Source organism: Athene noctua, chromosome 13 (assembly GCF_965140245.1).
Source record: "Athene noctua chromosome 13, bAthNoc1.hap1.1, whole genome shotgun sequence".
Classification (NCBI taxonomy): Eukaryota; Metazoa; Chordata; class Aves; order Strigiformes; family Strigidae; genus Athene; species Athene noctua.
The window spans coordinates 1,493,342-1,512,210 of NC_134049.1; the positions used below are offsets into that span (position 1 = coordinate 1,493,342).

General features: G+C 40.2%; 1 protein-coding gene across 1 annotated transcript in view; it reads left to right on the forward strand.

The window, feature by feature from the left end:
- PRTG (protogenin) overlaps positions 1-18,869 on the forward strand; it is an 81,471-nt gene that overhangs the window by 19,409 nt on the left and 43,193 nt on the right. The window contains exons 3-8 of the mRNA XM_074917239.1: positions 13,694-13,838; positions 14,808-14,941; positions 15,256-15,393; positions 16,560-16,718; positions 17,303-17,462; positions 18,095-18,342. Of these exons, the coding sequence (XP_074773340.1) occupies positions 13,694-13,838; positions 14,808-14,941; positions 15,256-15,393; positions 16,560-16,718; positions 17,303-17,462; positions 18,095-18,342 (984 nt within the window). The remainder of the gene's footprint in view (positions 1-13,693; positions 13,839-14,807; positions 14,942-15,255; positions 15,394-16,559; positions 16,719-17,302; positions 17,463-18,094; positions 18,343-18,869) is intronic.

The window sequence follows — 18,869 nt, forward strand, 5'->3', positions numbered from 1 at the left end:
ATTATTACATTTCCATTGTTCTTTGTGGGGTTGTTCTGTGAGGAACCTTAATTATAGTAGTTGCTCTTTAATTTTCTATTTCTGTTTTCCTTCGTGGGGTGGTTGGGTTTTTTTGGATGACAAATCAGGATAATTGTGAAAGGATACGTCTTTTGTTGCATGATCCTGCTCGTGTTCTGATCCTTCTCTTGATGTCATAAAGTACAAAACTGTGCTGGATGTTCCCCATGCAACAGTTGGGCTATTAAGCAGAACTAATTCTTCACAGAATGGCAACAACTCCAAAGAAAGGCATCTGTAGGATTAAGCATAGATACTAGAAGGCAATCACTTGGCAAACTGCTGAAGGAAAGCAGTCTTTGCAAGGCAGAAAGTGGTGTGTTCTTTCTCCTGAATGCATGCAGCCACACAAGTAGAACAGCTTTGAAGCTGGTTAATGTGGCTTACTGTTGCCTTTTCTGTACGATTTCCTACATTTCTTGTCTGCAGAAGAGCAGAGGGGAGTTCCTTGATAAGTGCATTAGCATTTATTGTGCACTTCTGCGGCCACACACTGTTGCCTGGATGACAGATAGAGTGAGAAGGGAAAACCCCAGCTGGGAGGCCTTCAACAGTGAAAAGATCAAACCTCTCGTGCTTGTTTACATGATTCAGTGGGGTATGCCAGTTACACCATCAATAAACTGTTGGATAGATAGAACCACATATTTCTGAGCCTCAATCTTTTATTTCCTTTAAAACAGTGCTAGTGCTACCTCCTGAGGTGCTGTATATGCCTGGTTTCATTGGGAAGGGTGGTAGTGGTATATTTTTTGCCACTTAAGTGATTAAGGTGTTGTAAGGCAATATGTATGGTTGTGTGAATAGCTTACACGTAGCTGCAAGAGGTGGAAAGTGTTGGTGTTGCAATATCATTCTGCTTTACCAAGGTAAAACAGAAAGACTCGGGTGTATTGTTCTGGACTTTCTTCCTTCACAGGTTGGGAATTTTGATGCATGCCCCTGCATTACAGTTCTCCTGCATCATCATCTCAGCGTGGCTCTAAGAGCACCTGATGGGCCGGAGAACGAACAGTAAAATCAGGCACTTGTGTTGGTGGTATGTCAGTTAGGATCCTCCTGTTCATCTTCTTGAGCACACTGGTGCTGCCTGGGATCCCATTTATCGTCACATTTATGTTAATATGTCATTAATAACAAGGTGTCTGTCTGTTCTAGTGGTCTGAAGAAGTGAGGAAGAAATAGTACAGCCTAGCAGTCACTTTGTCAAATTGTACTTTTCTGTTCCTGCATCCATGTTTCTGCATTTAAGACTTTTTGAAGGGTGGCTCTCCACTTGTGAGGAGCCAGTTTTCCTTAACTGTTCTGATGGTTTTTCTTAACATACAGCAGACATGGTAATTATGAACTCTTTCCATGGCTAAGGTTAACACTTCCCAAAATTTATGGTGAACGTATGCGGCCTATTTAGCAAAAGGGAAGAACATCTTTCATAGAGTGCACTATATCCTGAGATGAAGTGATTTTATCCTTGTGGTGAAGTGATTTTTATCCTTGAAAAAATGATCAGAATCAAAGAGACTTCTAGTATATTGTGATGCTTGTTTTAATAAATTTTTAATTCACAGTTTTACCCCAGAAGGAAAGTTTAGCCAGCCAGCCACATGTTTAGAAGTTGAGTCTGGTGTGCCATTTGAAGTGTCCTGTGCCCAGAAAAACATCATTTACAGCACTAAAACTTCTGAGACAGTAGTTAAACGACAGTGGTGGGGTTTGCTTCTGCCTTCAGTGATGTCCATGTGTGTAGGAAGGGGTTACATCTCCAAAACTGCCTCACCAAAGGTTCCAGAAACACATTCCTCATTTGTTCATTTCTTCTGCTCTTTTTTCTCCGGAGCAGCCAAAGATGATACTCTGTCTTTGAGACACAGTCTCTAGACCTTGCACTTCTAAAGATCTTGCAAGAGGGGAAGAAGGTTTCGTTTTGTTTTGTTTTTAATGAAACAAAAAGAAATTTGGGAAAGTCAGGACAAGAAGGGAAAGGCTATTCTCAGTTCTTTCTGCAGGGGGAAAGTTTTTCCTTATCTTGTCAAGTTTCTTCTCCTTTCCTGTCAACTGACTTCAACATGCACCCTTTTGAGTCCTCTTCGCTTGACTTGCTGCACAAGGAAACTTGCTCACAGTAGTTTCTGTTCTGTATGTGGAGAAGAAAATACACTTTCCTACTTTCTGAGGATACTGTAAGAAAGAAGGAATAAGAGGACACTGTAGGAAAGAAAGAAGAAATGAGTACGGTTCTCTAAAAACCTAGTCCAGAATAGTTTACTTGACTTCCAAGTTTTCAGGAAGAGAAGATACAACATATGAAACTTCAGACTGGTATTAACTTTGAGAAGCGGATGGTGAAAGCTGTGCTGCCTCTCTGTGTGTTTCTGTGCGTCACCAGAAACACTTGTACGGAATCTAGACCCAACCCAGAGGGTGGAGAGTTTAGTGATCTTCGGTGGACTCCGACTTGGTTACTCCTGCACAGAGATTTTTAAGGTGATCATTTGTCAGCCACTGAATTAGGAGCTTTAAAGAAAGGATCAGGGGGACCTGAAAGTGTTAGAGGAAACAAATGAGATTGCAGCTGACATCTCCAAGGGAACTTTTGTTCGAGGGTGCTCAGGCTGTTGACCTCTTTGCTTCTCCATTTCATTGCCTTTAGATTATAGCATTCTTCAGTACCAGAAAAGCAGTAGCTAGTGACTAGGCATATGCTACCTTTTTATTTTTTTTTTTTTTTGGTAGGGGAAACAATCAAGGACATTGCTGTGGAAAGATTTTAATGCACAAAGAAACTGCTTTGCATTGTGTTTTAAAAGTGTGAGTTTTATATATGAAGCTAATGATTTATTTCCTTTTTTCCCTTCTTAGCAGAGATTGGAGAGTAATTCCTAGTGATTTGTGTCTTAGTTTGGAAATCATTGTCTAAAAATTACAATTCTTAAGTATCTGTCAGCAGGTTGGCAAGGATATGAGAGAGGAAAGGAAAAATTAAAACGTACTGTTGTTTCTTCCTTTTTCCATTCCTTTCTCTAGTGCGTGTCCCTCTCTTTGTTTAGTTTTAGTGATGGAAGTAAGTATATGGTAGGCTAGAAGGAAATGTTTTTGCAATAAGGTGACCGTAAGTTTTAGCAGAGCAGGCTGTGTCCCAGCTGTAATTGACTGCCCAAACCACAGTCAGCTCTGCAGAGGAGCTCACCCTTCAGCTTGGCAGTCAGGGTGCTGGGGAAGATTTGTCCAGAGCAGAGGTAATGAATTGGGAATAGCAGGAAGGGCAGATGGCTCAAATCCTCACTCATTACCTCATCTGGGGTCTCCTTGGTGGTTACAAGTGAAAACTTGCTGTAATTACTCCTATGTGCAGAGCAGTTTCTGGTCCCTCCAAAACTGAATATGTGATTTTGAGAGGCTCTCACAGGCTAATGCCTCAGAAGGATTTGCTCCTCGCCTGCAACCTGCCAATACTGTTCTGTGACCTGAAATGTGGGGATCACATGGTGTGACAGCCCAGTTTTGTCAGATTTCATGGCCAAACCTGGCTCATTCCGTGTGCTTACACGTCTCTCCCACTGTAGAAATGGGGTTTCTGATCTTGTTAGTTGTTTGCAATATTTGGACCTTCTTAAATTTTTTAATTGTTTAGGTTTGTGTTTTCAGTTGAAGTATTGGCATATTTTGCGCTCTATTAAAAAATAAAATGTTTAAAGATGAGTAAAACAAACCAAAGCAACTCCCCTTCCCTTCCAGTCTTCCTTCTTTCCTTCTTCCCGCCTTCTGATCCCAGCAAAGCAATATATGCCGGAGTTCTGGAGTAATACACATGTAGAGAATGGAGGAGGCACAGTATTTTTTCAATAAAGGGTCTTTTTATCTCTCTAAGGTAAGGCCCTGACTCAGAGCCTGTTGAAATCAAGGATAAGACCCCTACAGGTCAACAGCTTGGAAAAAATGAAGAAATATGTGTCAGCAGTCTTAAACACCTGGCTCTCAAACTCTCTGGATTTGTGAACATAAAGCGTGTGGATGCCAATAAACTATGGCAGTAGCTCCCAAAATACCCCATTTTGATAAAATCTATCCTTTGACTTAGGGAAAAAAAAAATATTAGGAAGGGAAGAGGAACCCAAGTTGTAGTGTTAAGCTAGTGGGTTCTCAAAACGCAGCTCTGTAATTTCCCACTCTTCAGGGTTTTCCAGAGCATCAGAATAATGATGATCACTGTGGAGTATGATTGCATTCTGTACAAGCTGTAATTCCAGTCCACCTTCTTCAAAATGTTAAAATGCCTGCTAGGGGCTTCTAAATGGCAAATGTTTTTTTTTTAAAAAATACAATCTTTGGAATAGACAGATTAATAGGTGTCCCATATCAATTATTGATAGTGTCAAATCAGTGCGGCAGCTTCAGTTTCATTTAACCTTGCTATTATTTAATTGCAATGATCTAAAATAATAGCCTGAGACTGGATTCCCTTTTCAATGAACCAAACTGTCATCTTCAAAACTGCTGCTATGCTGTTCATACTCTCGCAATCTAAGAATTTCTTCATATTGGTGAAGTCATACAGAAACATGTCTTTATCTTTTTGTTTTCATTTTAGGAAGAGAAATGATGTATTAGGTTTATCCTGGAAATATGTTTAACTCAAGAAATATCTGTGAAAATTCAGTGTAACCTGTTTCACAAATTGCATGCTGATAGGCTTGCTGCCGTTTCCAGCATACACAGCAGGCTGTGGGGTTTTTGTTTGGTGGGTTCCTGAACAATGCAGAGAGAGTATATTAAAAAAAGGGAGAATTATTTGCACTTCTGTGACTATTTTTCCTTTCAGCACAGACTATAGGAAACATGACTTTTTACCATACCCAGATTTACGTTTTTGTCTCAAACTAGAATTTTTCATGGAAAAAGTTTTGATGAATTTAAATGTAAACCTTTTGCTTAGTTGCTAAAGGGAAGGTTTTTCTTCCTCAGATTTAATTTCAGTAAATCAAGGTATAAACATTTCTTTTAAGGAAGTTTCACTGCCACTTGTAGTGATTATAGAGGCATTTTTCAAAACTGTTATTGAGAAAACCTTCTGATTTTTCTGGGGTGCTTGTATAGTTTTAGGGTGAAATGTGCAGTTAGATTTTTCAGTACAATTTTTATCTTACCAGCACAGAGGTTCTGTAGATAAATGGGCATTTTGTCTTGTGAAAAGGCTCTCTGCTAGCTGTTGACCTGCATGTTCTGATGTTTGTGGAGAAAGGTATTAACAAAGCATCTGAAAAGTACTGGAATAGTTCTGTATGTAGAAACACTAACTTAGGTGCTATCCAAGCCAGGCTTTATAGCAATGTGTGGAGAAAAAAATGACACCTGGCTATAAGGGCTTTTAAACTGACAGGATGCTGTGGTTTGAGTCCTTTTATTTATGTAACATTACTTTTTGTTTGATTCCATCTTTTTCTTCTTTTTTTTCTTCCTTAAAATATTTTTTCTGTTATGTAATATCTGAATTAGATATTTTTTAAAAAAATTTTTCATGTGCAACCTCTGGGTTTTCCAGAAGAAATATTTTTCAGATTGGGAAATTAAATGTCATACTTGCTAATGGCAAACCAGCGTGTTTCTGTCATGTAATCTTAGGTCTGTATCCTGTCTTCTGAGAGTGAGTTCTTAGTAACCAGCTTGATAAAACTAAAGGAGAGGCAGAAATCAAAGGTAAAATATGGAGCTGGAAAGCAAAACAGAAAGGTAAAATGAATGCCCTTCAACAGAGATGACCACATTTCCAGACAATTCAAGCGAATGCTGATTTTAAAGTCGTGTCTTAACAGTTTAATGTTAGTACCTCATTAAAATCCAGGGATTAATAGCAGCAATCTCCTTGTTGCACATTAAAAGGATTTAGTTTAATTTTGGATTAGAGGGTACAAGGTGCCATTCCAGCAAAGCTATTCCCAAGGTATCAGGGAGGTGAAGTGGGATGGCTTAAAGGCTGTGGTTTCTTTAACTGTCCCAGTTATACTGTATATGTACAAACACCCCCCCCATATGGATTTTAAACTTGTGATGAACTGGTTCAATAATCCTCCACAATGTATGTTATCTTTGGAAGTGAAATTGTCTGGAAAAGCTTGTTTGAAATGTTAAGAAAGGCAGTTATATGGTAGTCCTGCTGAATAATACATGCGTTAATGAAGAGAAACTTGAAAAGGATACTCACAAAAAAAAAAAAAAAAGGAACTTGAGGGAAGGAAAAATTCAGCTTCCTTGTTAATGGATTTAAGATTGTTGTAAACTGAGATACAGTCTTAGACATGCAGAAGACAGCATTTGCTTGTAATTGAGCAAATGCAGAAAAAAAATGCAGTCCCTGTGCCAAGAAATTCACAATTGAAGTAGGAAAAAAGAGACAATAAACAGGTTCAGATAGTTGACTGCAAGGAAATGATACCGGTCCATGTATTTGGTCTTAGTCTGGCAGCCTAACGGTTGCTGAATTTTTTGAGTGCATCGTGACACACTGAATTGTAAGGACAGGTTAGATCAAGAACCTTAAAGCAGTCCCTGCTAGAATTTAGAGTTCTCTGATGGTCACACTTTATATGAGCATATCTACTACTTTATAGTCATATTTAGTGGTAATTGAAGATGTTCAGAATCACTTGGGAGATTCGTGGTACTTTGGTGACTTCACTGGGAGGATATTATATTGCCTTTAACAATGCAAAGGTGATGTTTGTCTCCTGTGTAAGATGTAAGTTAAAATTTAAATCAGACCTGTAGCCACATTCTTAGTGAACCAGGAGCAGTATGTTCCCAACTCCTAGAGCAAAATACACGTCCTCTTAGATGACATTTACAGACTATGTGCTCCTGCATGAATTGCTGTATAAGCTGCTTCCTTAGCAGCTTACTAAAACCACGGTGTTTTAAATGCCTCAAGAGCTGTCATCTGCTGCATCCTGGAAATCCTATGTTATGAGACTTTACAGCTATCTGGAGAGATTTTCCTTGTGTGTTTAGGATTCCATACTTTAGTATGGAACTATGGTATGATGATTGGATGTTGTATGACAAAGTTGGCTTTAAGATTTTTTTTTTTAAATACTGATTTTAAATTGAAACACAACAGGTTATAACCTGCTTCATAATAAAAAAAATAGCAAGCAACCAAAAAAACCCAAACAGCCAGTAATATTTTACTTTGAAAGGTTTGGATTTCCCCACGCACTTTGTGTTTGTTCCCTTCCTTGGCATGGCTGTATTTCTAAAAAAAAGAAAAAAAAAAGAAAAAAAAGAAAAAAAAAAAAAAAAGGCAAGCACTCATTTATAGACAGACTGCAGCCTATACTAATTAAAGATATGGGTTTTTTGCATTGAACAGTTTGGATTTGTGTTGTTGTAAAACTTATCTCCAATTCAACTTGTTTGCAAACCCTGAATGTATTCTTTTAAATAAGTAGGCTGATGTTTTGTTTTTAAAAATCAGTCGGGCTATCCTCTTCCAATGCAGTTGGACAGCTGCTGAGGATTCAGAGGTTGCCTCTTGTACCTGTTGATCATCTTGTCTCCTTTTTCTCTGAAATCGGTTTATTGACTTACTTGCCTGGCGAAGGATGGAGCCGTGTCGGGATATTGATAACGCCACGGAACGCATCAGCTGTCCGAGGCGCTGCCTGGCAGGAGCGGTTCCAGGAGGGCTCCGACTCTTTCTTAGATACCCTTTGTTTGTGTCCTGGCTTCATTATCTTATCTCCACAGATTTTTAGGCCCCATCGATGTAGCATGTACTACACTGGTAAAGCTCTGAAGAGCAAAGAGTGGAAGAGAAGTGGGGGGGTGTGGAGGGAGACTGGCAAATGGAAAAATCTCTTCATACAAATCTACTCTGAATTGTCTTTTTGCCTGGGGAAAAAAACAAAACACTAACAGAGTCTGGATGTTTCTGAAGGACAAAATAATTTCCTTTGTGAAAAGGATCTTTACTGCAGCATTTGGTGTGAGGCAAGTGGCAGGAGCAGGGTAGGTAACAGCCCAGGCACCCCTTCTGCTGCAGTTATATCACCTCCCCGTGCCCTTGAGCAACCTCACCTGAACTTCACCCGTAGAGCTAAAGCCTCTTCCTGCTTTTACTGTTCTTACTGATGAAACAAGCCATGGCTCCTGTCCTCCCAATATCTCCTTTGTGTCAGACTGTCACTTCTCTTCAGTTTCCTTTCCCAGGGCTAATCACATCCCAGCTCTTTTAAGCTTTCCTTACAGGTCAGGTTCTTTTTTCTCCCCAAATCTCTCATTTTTATGCCTTGCATTTTAAAAATAATAATTCTAGGTCAAACAACACTTGATTAATTTTAAAGGGTGAATGTAAGAAATCACTGTGCTTGTGGTATCATACAGAGATCGCCCTTTCAGGGAAATCCCTTTTCACTTACAGTTATGAAAAACTTTACGCACATTGCCCTATTTTTATGACATTCACCTCTGAACTGTATGTACTAAGCAGAACTTGAGCTCTGAAATAGTTTATTTAATTTTTACTAGCATCTCCTGGGAAACTCAGCAAAGACCCACCAGCTCCAGCTCTGCATACTCCCAGCTGCTTCATCAGAAATGGGGAGGTGTATGTTGTAGCCTTGCTGCGTGTCTGGATCTGTTGGTACTCGTGTGAAGGTTATTTCCAATCCAGATCCAGACCAGTCTGTGCCATCTGAGTAGCAAATCATTTCAAAATATATGTCCACATAGCCAAAAGGCATGGCAGAACTCTGTTCATAATCTGTTTTAAGCCTCAAGCCTGCAAGGACTAAGGAATCGCACTAAACTCCAGGAAGATATGTGCCAGTTGGCTTTGGTACTAAAATCTAATACACATGTATATTTGTTGCATTTTTAAACACTGTTTCAGAGAGAGAGCACGTCACAAAACCTAGATCAAGAAGGGAAAATTCAGTATTAAGTTTGTCACGTTCTGCCCTGAAGTCCGCTTCTTTGGAAAAAGCCATTAGCTTTTCTTTAGCATACAAGTTTATTTTTCTCAAGTGAAGCCTCTTTACTTAAGAATTAAAAAAAAAAAAAAAGATTCTTGGTTTCCTATGAAGGGTTAGGGCTATTGTGTAATTCTCAATAGCATTAACAGGTAAGTTCTACAAATGGCATTATGCACTTCTGTTCTTTCCACCTGAGCAGTTCATCTATCTGAGTGGCCATTATCTCTTGAGAAACACTCAAGTGGTCGGTATCATGTGCTGGAGAGTTTCTCAATATTTGCTGCATTCTAGGTAGCTGAAACCCAATTCTGCTCCTGTGTCAGTTCAGGGAGTAGTTTCAGTTCAGGGGTTTTATTTTCCATTCTTTCGGTTTCTTTCGTTACACAGTTACAGTCCAGGCTTGGGCTAGTGTCAGCTGTGATGAGACCAGCAAGCTTTAACGATAATAAACATGTATGTTGTTGGAATTTCTTTTGCCTCTTAAGAAAGCTCATTCAGAAAATCATTTAATGACGCAAACATGTGAGTAGAAGGTGCAGCATGTAGGAAACAAGTCACCTGGACTTGTGTTTGAATGAGCTTCATGACTTAATTTCAGGAGTGAATGAAGTGGGTGCGTGTTGTGTTTCTTTTTTGTTGGTTTCTCTTTTTTTAAAGTGGGTGAGGGACTGACGCTATATTTGAACAAACAAACAAAAATGGTTGAGGAATGAGCTGCCGCAGTTGTATTTTTTCATACCTTAATAGTTAAATCTATGTAAGCCTGTTTAGGTACACGCAGTTGTGTTGCTTGCATGCGGGGCAGTATTCAGTCTGTGTGTGGTGCAGGAGACACCAGCAGTGTTTCTCCAGGGTTCAGTCAGCGTGTGACAGCAAGCAGGCATTTGGGTGTTGAGCCTGTGGATGCTGCCTCAGTGCTAAGTGAGGGAACTCGTACCATAACTGACCACTGATCTCTCTGCAGAGATAACTATTGGGCAGAACTGTGTGGTTTATGCCATCAAAGATATTCATACTTAAAAGTAACTATAAAACACGTGTTCCCATCACATAAATTGCAGGAATTTATAAAAGTAAATACAATTTCTAACCTATTGTGTTTTTTCCTCTGCAAGCACCGTTGGGTATCTTGCAAGCTGAAAAGAGTGGGAGCATCAGCTTCTCGGAGTAATATTAATTGTTTTCTTCTGGCTATAAATCTGGGAACAAAATGATTAAATAGATGGGAGAAGAGGGGTAAAACGCAAATAAAAAGGCACTTATGTTTATTGCGTTTTGCAGGGTTGTTTTCGGGAACAGCGTATGTCTCCTGAGACTTTGTTTCTTATCCATTTTATAGAGCTCTGGCCTCTTAACGGCACTGCTTTAATGACTTGTTCTTGGGGTTCTGAGTTGGTATCAGTGCTTGCCATGAAAACAAGCCTGTTACAAAGAGGTCAGGTTTCACGAGACAGCAATAGACTTGTAAAAACAGATTTTACTGGAACAAATAAAGTCAGAATTAAGAAGAAACCAGAGACTTGCGTAAAGAAACAAGACACAGAAGGAGCAAGTATTGAGCTAAACTGATAATGTATAAATTTAGATGGGAGATAGTGGGGATTTTTTTTGTTTCTAAAACCATATTTAGTGACATTAATGAGTTTTTCTGAAGATTTTATGCAGTTCTCTGCAGTTCTGACTTGCTATCTTTAGAGATTAGTTTTCTGAGGAAATGTGTTGTTCCTGCTCAGGTGGAAAAATGTTTTTTAGATACCAGCTTCAGTTAACAACTTGCATTGGATTTTCTAAATAGTATAGCTGAATTTGTTCTTGCTTGCTATGATGGTGACGACATTTTGTGTTTTGTGAAATACTAATTTTCCTCAATCTCTTTTGTAGTTCTTGAGAGTCTCATTTTTGTCTTTAATCTTCAGCTGTAACATACTGGATGTAAGGAAACAATTCTTTTTACATACATAAATTAAAACCAAATATTGTGTTTCTGTTGACTCACTCTGTCCCTTTAAATGATCGTACCAGCATAAGAAGACGCTGTGATTTTATAGTTCCTATGGAGATTAAACTTTTAAAAGCTTATCTTTGCTTTGATAAGATTGTGTCGTTACCTTTCTGCCTTGTTAAAATGGTCCTTTCTTACGCCACTGGCTGTGTGGTGCAGGCGATGGCTCTGAAATTCATGTTACCTTGATTTGTGGTGTTCTTATTATCTGTGCCTTTATTAGATTCCTAGAGATTTTATTTTGAAAGCTAAGCAGATTTGCCTAGTTTGCTACATCATATTTCCAGTGAATAAATGAATTAATAAATATAAATAAATGAATAAATAAATGAAGCCAGTAAAAAAAAAAAAACAAACAACTTTTCTGTTAGAAAAATCTGTTAAGAACAGCACTAGGGCAATACTCCGACTCCAGGTGAACATACGTTGTCTGTGTAGGGAGGAATTAGAAAGGGGAAGGAGGGAGGAGAGGAAGTAAGACAAGCGTGGATGCTTTATTTTTTTTTCTCCCCCCCTTCTGGGGTGAAAAACTACAGTGGAGTTGAACTACCTCAATTTCAGCAGAAAGCAAATCCAGAAAGTTCAGAGTTATGAGAACAACGTGGTGCATGTGCAGGTTATTTAACTTACACCGAGTCTTTCTGTTCTGTGAAGCTGAACTTCTGTAGGTAGACGAAGAACTATTAAGTCTTTTTTTCTTCTGATGATTTCTTAGCAATCAGAAGAAAGTCTGTTTGAGAACTGTTTTCGCATCTCCCCCCAGGAGGCTTTAAGACTGCTGTTGTAACATCTTCATACAAGTTGTGGGGTTTTTTTGTTTGTTTGTTTGTTCTTGAACCTGGTACTGTTAAAAAGTGAAAGGAAGAACAACAAGTGGAACGTAGGGTTAAATTCTGCTGGTGGAAGAGGCTAGTTCTGTCTGCGGGGAAGGTGGGCAGGGAAGAAGGCTGCAGAGGGTGCTGGGACGGGGGACCTGCTGCCCAAAGCGCCTGCCTGGTTGTAAAAGTCCGTACTGGGAGCATCTCTGCTCGCTCCCGGGAGTCCGAATCCTGTTTAAGGTGCCAGGCTTAGTTCCCAACGGCTGCAGTGGTCACGTCATGAGTCTGCAGCTGCTTTCGGGTGATCTTGCTGGACGAGGTGAGTTGGTTGCTTTGCTAATAGAACTCTTGGTCTGTTCACAAGGCTGCAACGCTTTCACGCTGCTGGTATGATTAGGAACGCTCGTTCCTGCAGTGCTGCTGCCACTACAGGAATGCAGTGCCAAAAAAGCATTTATTCTGGCCTAGGAAGGGAATAGGTATACTAGTAATGGGACTCTAAGTTATGTAGTTAGGGCCGTGTTAGGAGGTAATTTGTGTGTGGAGGGGAAAGCAAGCAGGTGCTGTCATGTTTCCTTCCCACTCCAGTATTAGTCTAGTGGTGCTGTGCAGTAGAATTAAAGTGATGGGGTGGAGGAGCGTTCGTTAGAACGCTTGGTGAGCATCAGTACTGTGTGTCCTCTGTGCAGACGGACGTTGTTGAGAACATGTTAAAGAGGGTGAAAAAACATTTTCCTTAATAAGTAAAATAGAGGAATTCTTTCAATATAAAACTTGAATGTTAAGAGATGGATACCTTATTAATATCGGTTTATGTATTGAAATCGTGTTTCTCTATAACTTATACAAGAGTAGAAATGTATTTGCAATCTGATTTTTTTTTTTTTTTTTTTTAAGTAAATGAGTACAGTTAAGTTCATGCAAAGATTGTTCCCTCTGCAGTTACAAGGGGTGGAAATGTGCTTGAAATTATTTGTGTTGCGAGTTATCCAAAAGGAAGAGTTGTTCTTTCTGTTAATTATGATGTAAGTAGCAGTAAATTAGCAATTAATTAGAGAATTTTGTATTGCTTTCCCTTTGGCATTTATTTTCTGAGCAAAGAAATCCAACTGCTGATTAATTTCTTAGGTGCCTGTTAGCTGGAAGGTATTTATTGACCTGCCACTTCAGTTGACTCAATTTTGTGAGCTCCTTAAGTTGTAAATGCACAAGATTATATTGGTGCTCTGTGCATCAGGCATGCGCTTGGTGACCCTCAGACTGCTGGGCTGGAAGTGTTCTTACGTTATTAAACTTATTTTGAGATCTTCTTTAGTTTTGATTTCTTTTTCTTATCAAACATGAACTTGTACAACTCTGCAAAGGCTTTTACTAAAGTGAGTATTATTAAAGGACTAAAATATGACTGTCAGGAACTGAATGTTTTGGAAATTTTCTATTGCAGTCAGATTTATTTTTTTTTTTCTGGAAGTGTAGTGGGGCCAGTCCCAAACTAGTTGAATTGTCATGAACCTCATTAGTTGAATTATTGATGCACTTTCCAGCTGCATGCCAGTCAGTTTGTATACTTAATTCTATTTGGGATTGTCATTTTCATGGAAGCATTTTGTTACTGAGTTAGGTTAAAGCAAAGTTATTTTAAGTAAACCTCCAACCAATGGCATTATACTGTTGAGGAAGGCTGACGGGGTAGTTAGTCCCATCTGTCCTTGCACGTAGAAAGGGGCACTGTTTGAAGCATTTCTGGGTATTTCTGCAGGTCGAGCTGTGACTGAAGTTTGGTTTAGACAGGAATTTTTCCTTGCTTTAGTCCTTTATTATTAAATACACCATTCTCTTATTTTTAGCCATTTCTGCATTTGAAGTCCAGCCGCTTTCAGCTGAGGTCCAAGAAGGTGGTGTAGCTCGTTTTGCCTGTAAAATAACAGCAAACCCTCCTGCCACTGTGACATGGGAAGTGAATCGAACAACTTTACCTCTAATCATGGACAGGTATGTAGAGTTACACATTTCAGAATGTCATTTATTTTCTATGATAATTTTGAGCCTGCTACAAGAAGAAACGATCAATACTTGCAGTGCCGTTACATAAGAAAAGGTTCCATGTGTATAGCATGTCAACTATTAAAGAGCCATTAATAGTTATTTTGTTAATTTTAAATAGGTGTTACGAGTGCAGACCAGAATCAGCCGCTCTTGTCTACACAGTAATCACTGCCCTGTGAGTCGTTATTGGTGGATTTTGTATGCGAGTCGTCCTCAGGAACAGGAGTTGCTGTGGGACACAGAATAGATGGTCTGTGGCCGTAGGAGTGGTCTGAACTAGGGGATTGCTTGCACAGAAGAATTAATGCTGAACCCGTTTTTCTTTAGAGGGCCAATAAAGAATTATATGTACAGAAAATTGAGTTAGAACACTTTATCCTAGGGAAATTCTGCGCAGGGAGAGTTTTCCCGAGTTAATTAACTTGTAACGTGCAGCCTGTTCCTGGCTAGATTCTTTTCCTGTCCAGAATTTTCCTTTCCATCCTTCTCAACATGTAACTGCTGTTGAACATGTCTAAGATACCTAGCATGCAAAGAAAGGTAAAAAGACAGACATTAAAACTGAAAGCAGAGGGGGGTTTCTGGGAGCTGTATACCAGTTACATCAATATATCAGAAACCGCTGCCAAAAATCAGCCAACCTGAGTAGTATGAATGTAGCAACTTCTGAGGGTGAGAAAGATCTGCTTGTCGAAAGTGAATTCCTTTGCTCTCATCGTGGTGCTGGGGGGAATCTCGCCTGTAGTTCAGAAATGCAGGGAGGTGAGTCATGTGTAGGGAATGTTTTTGAGTCTCCAGCCTGATGCTCTCGGGTCAGTGTAGCAATGCCTGTTTGTAAATCAAGTAGTTTATTCCACGGTGGCATTCACTGCCTGAACGTTCATCTACATTTCTTTTTTTTCGTTCCTGTGACAGGATAACTGCTCTGCCTACAGGAGTTCTTCAGATCTATGGTGTTGAGCAGAAGGATGCTGGCAATTATCGATGTGTGGCCACAACAATAGCCAGTAGACGTAAAAGCACTGAAGCAGTGCTGAGTGTTATTCCAGGTACTTGCCATGTGAGATTTTTTCAGTGGCATTATGTTACTTTTTACGCTGTAGCAAAACCACTTATATGCGTTGAAGAGCTGTACTCTCTTCTGAACCACTTGACCAAATAATAATTTTGCTTGCTTGTATCTTGCAGCTAAAATATTGTTCTGTGTAAGTTTCCATAGTTACTGAAATAAGGCTTTGGTGTAAATTTAATTCTAAGCATCCTTTAAAAAAAGGTAATGTTTTATTTAATATTTAATTGAGCTTTTAAAAATTTTTCTCACTTTCTTTGATATTTTTTTTTTTTTTTTTGGTAACCTCCAAAGCCTCAGACTTGAAGCCTTTTCACAAGCCATCTATAATAGCTGGTCCTCAAAACATTACGGCATCTCTTCATCAAACTGTCATACTGGAGTGTGTAGCCACAGGGAATCCAAAGCCAATCATCTCATGGAGCCGGTTAGGTAGGTCTTAAAATTACAGCATATGACCTTCAGCCTGTGGAGAGGAAGCGAATCTGGAAAGGAAGGATTTCAGCAATTAGGTTACCATTCTGAGGCTTCTTGTAGTCCGCAACGATGGGTAGATTAGGGTAGGGTAAGTGAAACACTTTCAGTTGTGTACTTCCATACTGCTGTTAAAAAGCCCTGAGGTTTTCTGAGGCGTTGGACTCCCCACTTCTGCCGTCAGTCCCGCGCTGCCGCCAGCACGGTGTGGGCAAAGTGCTGGCTAGGGGGGTGACCTTCAGGGATCTGTGCTGAGTAGAATCAGTGCTGAGTTAGGGCAGGTTGGAGTGGTTGCATCCTATGGAACAGTCCTGTAAATGTTTCTCCCTCTCTTCTTCTTAGAAGCACTCTGTGACCCTGAGTTAATGGGCCATTTGGACTGTGGATAGGTACAGTCATACCCCAAGTAGTCTGCCTGGAAGGGGAGAAGAGAGGCAATGCGATAAGAACAATAATATTCATCAATGCATCACATTTTTCTATGAAAACTATGTCTGTTTTTATTCTGACACATACCTAAATCTGAAAGTCAGGACTGTACCTGTAGAAGCAAATCATGAAAAGTTCTCCTATGTTTTTATTTCTTAAAGTGAGAGAAATAAACATATTTTTCCCAGTTGATTCGGTGGCTCTAATAGACAAACAAGTGAGAGAAAAGTTACCTAACAGTCACAGAGCATTTGCTCTGTGAAGTAGAAAGTAGAAGAAAATACACGGTCATCGAATATACTCATTTTATCCCCAGCATAATTCAGGAGGAGATGGATGGTCCCTGCTTGTAAGGGTGCTGTGAGTGTTGGTGGTGATGAACTGAATCATAATGCAAGGCAGCTGGGGAGGCTGACTGGGAAAATGGCATTAGTTTTTTAGCTGTGATGGTGAATTTCAGATAAACCACTTACCAGGTGGTGAGACCCAGCCCTCTGAATGGCCAGGTAACTAGAGTAAAGAGCAAAGCAAATGGAAAATGGAAACCTCTGGAAGTTCATCTGTGATTTTTCCTTTGCATCTTTTGACTTTTAAACTCTAATCTGTGCCATTAGTGCCTAGGGGACCCTATTTAGGTAAGTTATGTAGGTACACTGAGCAGCCTTTAACCACCCTTCTCCCACTCTCTCAAATAGACCATAAGTCCATTGACGTCTTCAATACCCGCGTCCTTGGAAATGGGAACCTCATGATCTCGGACGTGAAGGTGCAGCACGCGGGCGTCTACGTCTGCCGAGCCACAATTCCAGGCACACGAAACTTCACGGTAGCAATGGCAACTCTGACTGTGCTGGGTGAGCCTGCTTTGACTCCCACAGTGTGTGTTCATGTCTTGTGCCTGTTTTCAGCTGTGCTATGTACTGGGCTCAATTTTTATCTCAGACATAGTGCACCAAGGGCTACAGGGAGAGTGCAGAGATAAAACAGTTCACAGAACTGTGGCTGCCTCCTTCTGTCTGTTGACTTAGATGAGAAGTGTCAGATACTCAGTGTTGGAGTTACAGACTATCAGTTCATTTGCACCTGATGATACCCAGGTGCAATGTTTGCTCTGGGAAGACAGGCTTCCAACACAGAAAAGAGTCCCATAACAAAGTAGAAGGATGTAATGTGAGCAGTATGTTAGAGGCTGGAGTTTGATTTGTTTGATGCATAAATGCACGAACAAGAATGCGTAGAAATGTTGTTATCTGTGCAGATAATCTGTGTTTTTAAACAAATGTGCTTTGTTTACATGGAACGTGCCTTCTGCATGGGTATATGTGTGTTTGAGTGGCCTGAGGAGAGAGGTTTGTGTGTGGAAAATTCATTATTATTCTGACCTTGCTTTTGTGGGGGCTTGATTTTTTTTTTTTTTATTTCCCTTGTTACTTTGTAGCTCCACCTTCATTTGTGGAATGGCCGGAGAGTTTAACAAGACCTAGAGCTGGTACTGCTCGGTTTGCTTGTCAGGCAGAAGGAAATCCTGCTCCCAAAATTTCATGGTTAAAAAATGGGAGGAGAATACACTCTAATGGTAGAATAAAAATGTACAACAGGTAAGATTACAGTTGCTGTATGAGAGCTGTGCTAGTGATGTGCTACCAAAGGATGAAATTCCAGTAACTCAATATAGCCAAGCAAGTTAGAACTCAAGTAAACATGAAATTGAGCATTATGTGGACATTTTCTTGGCAGAAGGAATGCGGGTTAGTCAATACCTAACATCCTCAGCAAAGCTGTTGTGATCACTGCCTCACCTGGGGGGGGGAAACTGAAAGAGTTTTCACCACAGGGTTGCTCTAGTGTAGCAGAGACCAGAATCTTGCTAGTTGTGTGAGGCTCTGTTTCTTCTACTTCTGTAGAGTGAGCAGCTCATATTAAAGAGTTGGTTAAGAAATGGCAGCCCCACGGTTCCGTTCTTTGCAGGCAGGGAATAGATTTACGGGCTTGTTGTCACTGTGCCTGGCTTTGCAGACATAAATGTAAACGTGGCAGATTTTGAGGAACACTTCGAGTTGCTAAATTTCACAGCTGCGCATCCATTTCTCATAGAAGAGTTTGTGGGGCATGTCAGTTACACCAAACTCATGAAGCAGGGGCAAACGTAACTGTTTTTGCATTCTGTAGAGCCAAGTTCTTCCAAGATGTGAGCTTTTTTCCCCTCTTTTTTTCTTCCTTTTGGATTCAGTAAATTGGTGATTAACCAGATCATTCCTGAAGACGATGCCATTTATCAGTGCATGGCTGAGAATAGCCAGGGATCCATTCTCTCCAGGGCCAGGCTTACTGTAGTTATGTCAGAAGACAGACCCAGTGCACCTTACAATGTCCACGCCGAAACGATGTCGAGCTCAGCGATCCTGCTAGCCTGGGAAAGACCGCTGTATAATTCTGACAAAGTGATTGCGTACTCCGTGCATTACATGAAAGCAGAAGGTAAGCAGTTTGAGTTCAATACTATTTAACTACTTGTATGTGGTAAGAACTTGAATGTCCTTACAAAGACTGTCAGACCTGAATGGTGCCTAACCAGGGTTGGATCAGAGCTTACCAGCATATAAATACATATGGTAATCGATATGGTAATCGACAGGCATGCTTGGGAAAAAGGGCTTTTGCCACGTTATCTCTTTTGTGGGACTGAGTGTTCTTCCAGCTCACTCTTGTCTGACTGCTCCAATGAGCAGATTTTGAAGTTAGGAATGGACTTTAAAACCTGGGCCCTCCTTACTGCTGTCGGGGTTTCCCTCCGTCCTCAGTGGGAGCTTCTGCCTGCTCTCTTCTCCGTGTGTGCTTGGCAGGGAGGGACAGAGCATACAACAGAATCCTGGAGGCTTACAGACTCGACCTTTCACCACAGACAGCTCTTTAGTGTAGATCCCCAAATTCTTGTGACTTTACTGGCTTTCATATATTTTGGAGTAGAATAATTGATATTTTATTGGCTTGACTATCTTTTCTTG